This window comes from Neophocaena asiaeorientalis, unplaced genomic scaffold, assembly GCF_003031525.2.
Source record: "Neophocaena asiaeorientalis asiaeorientalis breed wild unplaced genomic scaffold, Neophocaena_asiaeorientalis_V1.1 scaffold138, whole genome shotgun sequence".
Lineage (NCBI taxonomy): Eukaryota > Metazoa > Chordata > Mammalia > Artiodactyla > Phocoenidae > Neophocaena > Neophocaena asiaeorientalis.
Genome location: NW_020172632.1, coordinates 5,807,124 through 5,814,273, shown reverse-complemented (window position 1 = coordinate 5,814,273; position 7,150 = coordinate 5,807,124). Strand labels below are relative to the sequence as shown.

Here is a 7,150-nt window from a genome sequence, read left to right as displayed (position 1 = left end):
AGAGAGGAGGGAGGGAGAGAGAGAGGGCAGGAGAGGACAAGAGGTGGAGAGAGGGAGAGGTGTTCGGTTCAGGGGTGGAGGCCGCGTCGTGGCAGGCCGCGTGGACTCTAATAATGTGTAATGTGCATCCCCAGAGGTGAGACCAGGGCCCTCCCAGCCCTTTGTATCTGCACTTCATGAAATAAAACTAGGGCAACTGTTTGCTGAGTTCCAAGTTTGCTCCAGGCCCTGAGTGAAGGGATTTCCATGTTTCCTCATTTAAACCACCCACCAACCCTGGGAGATTATGTAGCCCCTTTTTCAGGTGAGGGGAGCCAGGGTGCAGAGAGGCTAAGTGACTTGTTGAAGGACCTTCATGTTAGTAAATGAGATTTGGACCCAGGCCTGTCCGGCTCCAAACCCATGCTCTGTCTCCTGCGTCGTGCTGCCTGGGGCCTTTAGCTTTAGTTATCCTGAAAGTGGACGTCAGACGGCCATCTGCTATCTCGCAGACTCTGCCTGAGCAAAGGTCCGGTGAGCCTCGTCCCTCCAGTGACCCCTCTGCAGCCCAGGGTTGCCGGGAGACTGGTGGGGCCTACTTTTCTCACGTGCAGTGTCCAGTGCCATAAGTTAAGCAGTGCAATTGGAGTTGAGGGACCTGGGGAGGAAGCCCAGCTCTGCCCTTTACCACAAGACTTCGAGCAAACGACTTTCGCTCTCTGGGCTTTGCTCTCCCCACCCACCTCGTGAGGAGATACTGCACATCAACACTCCCCAGACTCGCTTCCCAGGGCTGAGTGGTGAGAAGCCTCACCCAGGAGCCCGTGGGGCAAGGTCTGTGTCCTGCTTTGGGGAACAGCTGCACCCCAACGGAGACGGCAAGGTTCTAGGAGAGACAGCAGTTGGAGCACCCAGCATCTAGTAGCTGGGCAGGTCACTTCCCCTCTCTGGGCCTCTGCCTCCTGTCACTCCAGTGGCTGCTCCTCAGTGTGCCCTCCAAGGCCTCTTGTGTCCCGGCGTTCCAAGAAGGTGCCTTGGCTCTGTGAGGGTAGGAGGGCTGGTGTCAGGCACTGCTGAATCCTCGAGAGCCTGTAATTAGAGCTGTCTATTTAGGGACACAGCAAATGTCTTATTAATTATAAAGAAAGGAAGCAGACGGATTGTTTAATCATTGTCCTTGCTGAAAGGTTATGCAGTTAACTGTATAAATATTCATTCAGAATTCAAGCAGCTGCCTGCTGCACTGGGGTATGCGGAACCAGGCCCCCAGAGATGGTGCGGACAGGTCAAGGGCCATTTCAGTCACCTGGGCTTTTGGGCAGAGAGTTTGGGGCTGGTTCTGGGCCACTTCTCTACCCACAGGAGCAGGAGGGGTTTGATGGAGAAGGGCAGGGTTTTTAGTCCAAGGAACCGGGACTCTGCCCTTCACGGCTGTGCATTTTGGGCCAGTTACTTGGTCTCTCTGAGCCTCGGTTTCCTTATCTGTAAAATGGGGTGCTTACCTGCAGGACCACTGCCCTACTCCATTCCAGGGGTGCCACTGACATGATGATCTTTGTGAATGGTGCCCCTGGAGTTTGCACTCACAGCCTGCAGGGCCCACTTACCTGGCAGGGTGAGGGTCAGGATGACATGGGAAAGTATCAGCTCCTCAGAATGGAGCAGCCTGACCCACTGTAGGTGCCCAGTAAATGTGGCTCCCTGCCAGCTCCTCTGTTTCCTAAGGCCTGGCGCAGGGATATATGGCTGCCTCATCCCTCCATCCCATGGTTCCCTCAGGGGCTTGCAAACATACAGAGCCTTCTCTATCACTTTTCTGGGAGTGAATTTAAGAGATGAAATATCCTATATCTTTTAGACTTGTAGAATGATAACTCAGGGTTTCTCAAATAGGGTGCATGAGAATCACCAGGGGAGGAGGAATGGGGGGGAGTTGGCGAAAATGCCTGGGCTCTGCCCTCGGAAGTTTGGATTCAGTCTAGAGTGAGCTGGAGCCAAAGAACCTGCACTTCTAACAGCCCTCACACACCCACCCCTTAGTCAGGACTCCAGGACACGCTGGTCGCTGCAGCCCCCTCGTGTTCTGCTGGGCCCAGAGTGGGAAGTGCTTTCTCGGGTCCTGCAGTGCGTGGGTGATGGAGGTGCTCTGGGCCCCTCTCCTGACTCCCAGGCCGCTCGCCACCCTGCACTCACCCCGAGGAGGCCGTTGTAAAGGGTCTTTGAGTGTCAGTGCTTTCCAGGGCTTTACACGACAGTATCTGTAAAGGGAAATTTCTGTAAAATGAATCCTATGAATCCCGTATTCCCAACAGGTCACCTTGTATTTTTGAAATGTATTCCTAGGGATAACTTTGGGATCCACAGTTAGGGGTCCGAGGTACTCCTCTCCCACAGCGTAGTAGTGTCTGGGGGCCTTGACTCAGATACCTGCTCCCAACCCCACCTTGTCTGTGCCCTTTTCTCCATCTCTTGTGGCCTCTCACCCCAGCTATGGAAGTAAGAGGAAGAAAAACTGGTCTGAGATCAGAGAGAAAAACTGAGGGTAAGGCACCAGTAACCTGCCACCTGCAGGGTACAGTGGACCGTGCCCAGTCTCTGGCATCAGACACAGCTGACTGCATTCTCACTCGGCTCTTTACAGCTGTGTGACTAGTACCTGGTGATGGGTGCCATGTCTGGTACACAGCAGTGCTCAATAGCTACTCACTGAGGGAACAAACAAGTCCTCAGCTCTACGCGTGGAGAGTAATAGTAGGTATCATTAGTGAGCACTGGCTGGGCGTTCTAAGTGCTTTACAGACATTAACGTAGGTGTTTGTAACAATCCTGTGGGATAGGGAATAGTATTGTCCCCACTTTATGGGCACAGAGATGAGGATTGCTGGCCAAGTTAGATAGCCAGTGAGTGACCGAGCTGAACCCAGGCAGCCAAGCCCCAGAGCCCATGGCCTCGACCTTCGTGCTGGAGGCCCCAACATAATCTTCACCCTGCTGGGTTGTTGTAAAGATTAAATGGAAGCGTCTAGCTCTGTGCCTGGCACATCCTGGAGACCACTGAGTTCGGCCTCGTGTACCCCCTGAAAGGCAGAGGGAGCCAGCCGCGGAGGTCTGAGATGTATCTGCCTCAGCTGGGTCTGTCACGTGGGACATTCTGGGACGCTCAAGATGAGAGCCATCCCCAGGCCTGATCAGGGTTCTCATTCTTTCTTCCAAATTGAGAATCAACCCTGGGGCTTCGAGCCCCTGATTGAGTCAGCCTGATTGCAGCTGCAGTAATTATAGCTATGTGGTCCCACTGGGCCCTGCTACTCGGTGGCTGCTCTCAGCAGCGGGCTCCGCACCATCGCCAGGGGAGGGGGCTTGGAGGGAGCTGTTGGGGCCTTGGTGAGCCCTTCACATCTGCAGTCATGGAGTCACTGATCTGGAAGGCAAACTGAGGCCCACATGGGGCATATCTCACCCAAGGGCACACAGCTGGAAATGGCAGAGACTCATGCAGGGCAAGGCGGCTCCACATTGCTGGAGCCTAAAGGGAAGGCTTGGAAGGGTGGAAGGTCGGGCCGGTGAGGCAGGCAGGGGTTGGCTGGATCAAGGAGGGCCTTGAGGGCCAGGGGCCAGGGGGCCACGAAAGGGTGTTAGGCAGGGCAGTGGTGGGGTCAGTTATAGGATTCAGGAAGTCTTAGGGGAAGACAGGGGCTTCTTCTCAGACGAAGAAACTGAGACATGGGGCAGGAAGGCCCTGGTGGATTCCCAGGGCCTCGGGCCAGGTGGCTGGAGCCAGGCAGTAGGACCGGTTGGCACCATGCCCTGTGTCCCCCGCGGCTAAGCCATGCACGTGTGTCTGTCTCCACAGCCAAGCAGGTGTGTCCCGCAGAGAAGCTGAGCTGTGGACCCACCAGCCACAAGTGTGTGCCTGCTTCGTGGCGCTGTGATGGAGAGAAGGACTGCGAGAGTGGAGTGGACGAGGCCGGCTGTGCCACCTGTGAGTCCGGGGTCAGGTCCCCAGGGTTTGCCAAGCACAGTCAGGCAGCCTCGGGGAGCAGTGGCTGCTTGTGGGGAGGGGCCAGGTTCTCCAGGGGGCTTGGCAGGTGGAGAGGAAAAGGTAACGGTCAGGACACTAGTAATGGCCAGGCACTTTGCAGAGACATTCTTTTTCATCCTCACAAACACCTCACGAACAGCCATTATCATCCCCATTTGTGGGTGAGGAAACTGAGGCTCAGACAAGCGAGGAAAAGTGCCCAGTTCCATCTGAGTTATGGAACTGAGATTCAAATTCAGGTCTGGACAGCAAAATCCATGCGTTCTTAAACCATGCCTGCCTGACATCTGCTCATCCATTCCATACGTCTGTACTGATCTCTGAGCAAGGGCAGGGAGACCAGGGTGGGGACCGTAGTGAGAGATGGTGGTGGCCCGGGCCAGAGCACTGGCAGTGTCAGGGGTAGGGAGGGGGACTGTCGCTAAAATCTCAGATTTGAGCCCTGGTGCCATAGGGCAGGAAGACATTCCCAGCAGCCTCGGCAGGGACAGATGGAAGTGGTCACTGGGGCGGTTCCACATCACTGAGCTTCAAACACAGGGATTATCTCCTTCCCAGGGAGCGGGCCAGCAGGGCCTGGGCCAGTGGGGAGCACAACCCGACCGTGCATGTTACATATTTGATGGGCACCTACTGTGTGCCAGGCCCGGAGCCAGGCTCCGAAAGGGCCGATAAGGTGACTGCTACACAGTCCTCCCTCTGGGAGCTCACGATTAACGGGGTAGACAGACTGGCTATCATTACAAGGCTGTGAGGCTGGGCTGAGATCTGGGCAATCCCTTGGGGGCTTTTGCCAAGCACTTGTCCACCACTGTCTCCCACCCCCTCCCTTCATCAGCTTCTGTATTTCATCCTATCCATCCTTCCTGGCCCAGGGGAATGCCATCTCCTCTGAGGGCTTCTGAGTCACAGCACTCTAGGATTCTGAGTCTGGAGTTTGGATATGTCTGAAGCCGGAAGCACCTGGTTATGGGGGCAGATCCTGGCTGGGGCCAGCAGTTTCAAAGCCCCATTGATGACATTGGCTCATTTCTTCAGCTGTGATAATTTTGTGGGGCCTCACTGGCCAGTGAGAATCCTCTTCCCTCCCCTCCCCCCTGAAAATCAGATGTTTCCTCAGTCGTCAAGGCCATCGGCCACTACCGCAGCGGGTAGGAATAGCTCTAACAAGGGCATGTTGTGGCAGGACTGTTTCCTGTTAATTATAGGAGATAGTGGTGTTCGAAGGGCCTGTGGGGCTTCTCTGCTTCAGCTCCCAACCACCGGGGGAAACAAAAAGAATTCTCCCTTCTCTCATCCCTCAGAGCTTCTTCCATTCGTGAATGCTGGGCGAGGGGGGTCCCTGGGCACAGGCCTGAGGATGTAGATCTTCAAGGTGCTATCAGCTTCGAAACCTTGGAGTGAACTCAGGATAAAGACAGCACTTCTTCTCAGAACTCTGATCGTAATGAGTCCTCCATCCCTGTCCGGACAGGAAGGAGGGGAGCTAACCTAGGCATCAGCTTAATCTTGAGGGGCAGACATCACAGGGTAGGGTGTGCTGTTCCCACCAATGCCCCAACATCCCAAAAGCCCAGAAAGGGAAAAAAATGCATCTGTCAGAAACTTGGTAGCGCTGTCAGCAACACATGACACGAGCTGCCCTACATGGTGAAACTGAAGACATCGTTCTCTTTTATGTTCCCTAACAATGAGAAAGGACTTTTTCCCCACCGGAAAATAAAAACACAGACTCTTGGCGCCCCCACGTGGAGATATCTGGTGCTGCCACCACTGAGTTACCTGTGGCCACAGCTCCTGCATCCACACCCTGCCTGGGCCCCCAGGCCTGTTCTTGGCCTCTGTGTAAGGAATGAAGGAGGGAAGGAGGCCAGGTCGCTGCTCTAGAAACAGCCTACACTCCAGGATGGGAGGAAAACCAGAAAGCGGAGATGAGTTAGAGTAGGAAGTAAGAGCCCCAAACCTGAGTTCTGGTTCCCTCATCACCATGGACTGACTGTGTGACCCTGGGCAAATTGCTCCTCTCTCTGGGCCTCAGTTTCCCCATCTGTAAACTGGTAGTTGGGCTGGTGGTCACTAAGGCTCCCCCAGCCTCTGAGCTCAGAGCAGCCCACCAGAGAGGGGAAGTCCAGGGCCCCAGGCGGGGCCAGTGACCTGTGCCCTTAACTACTGCACATCTCTAAATTACTCCTCACACCAGGGCCGTTCCAGCCTCCATCCACACCACACCCACTCATTGCAGGGAGCTCCTCTGTGCCGGGCCTTCAGAACAAAAGTGGATCAGTCTCAGAGCCCACCCCCATGCAGTTTGTGGTCATGGGGCAGACAGAGAAGGACACAAGACCCAGACACCTGAGCAGGCTGTGAAGGGTACCAGAAAGGAGAGTGGAGGTGGGTGGAAACTTGCCAAGCAGGGGAGCATGAAGTGTGTTATGAAAGAGGTAGAATTTGGGCCCTTGAAGGCTGCAAACTCATCATTGCGATATACAGAGACAGTGGTGAGCAAGAGATGGGCGCCCAGCAGATGGAACAGCTTGGGCAAAGGCCGGGAGGTGGGGAAGTGTACAGATGGTCCAGTGTGCGACGTGAAGCCGGAGCACGTGCGGGAGTGAGGTGACGGGGCAGAGCAGTAGCTCCATGCCAGTGGCCTTGGATGCTAAGCCGAGGGACTTAGGGTAGTTCTGGGCAAACTGGGGACGGGGAGGGACCTGAGCTGTGTTGTAAAGAAGCAGGTCCAGACTTTCGTTCCCTGGAAGGGTCAGTGTCATGTTACATATCGTTTCCTGAGAACATCACAAAGCCCTTCAAGACAGGGCGTGTTCTGCGGCTTTAGAGACTCTCCTAGTCCCACCATCCTGCTGGGAGCAGCACAGGAATTCCTACTCCCAACGAGGCTGGGGAGGTTCAGGGTGGCAAGTGTGCTGCCCCAGGTCGCCCAGCAGGACCCTGGCAGGACCCGGATTGGAGGCCCCCTTTGCTGTCCCCTATTCGGCCCCCCAAGCCGGGCTCATTCTGGCCCGCGGGTGAGGGTCAGGGCCCCTGTCGTGGGCCCAGCGGGCCGGGGCGCCGGGGATGGGGTCCGGCGGGCCGACCGGCTCTCTGTCCTGCGCAGTGTGCGCCCCGCACGAG

At 55.8% G+C, this 7,150-nt stretch overlaps 1 protein-coding gene across 1 annotated transcript in view; it reads left to right on the top strand.

The window, feature by feature from the left end:
* Positions 1-7,150, top strand: part of LRP8 (LDL receptor related protein 8) — a 79,708-nt gene that overhangs the window by 43,033 nt on the left and 29,525 nt on the right. Inside the window, exon 4 of the mRNA XM_024739253.1 lies at positions 3,833-3,961. Within this exon, the coding sequence (XP_024595021.1) occupies positions 3,833-3,961 (129 nt within the window). The remainder of the gene's footprint in view (positions 1-3,832; positions 3,962-7,150) is intronic.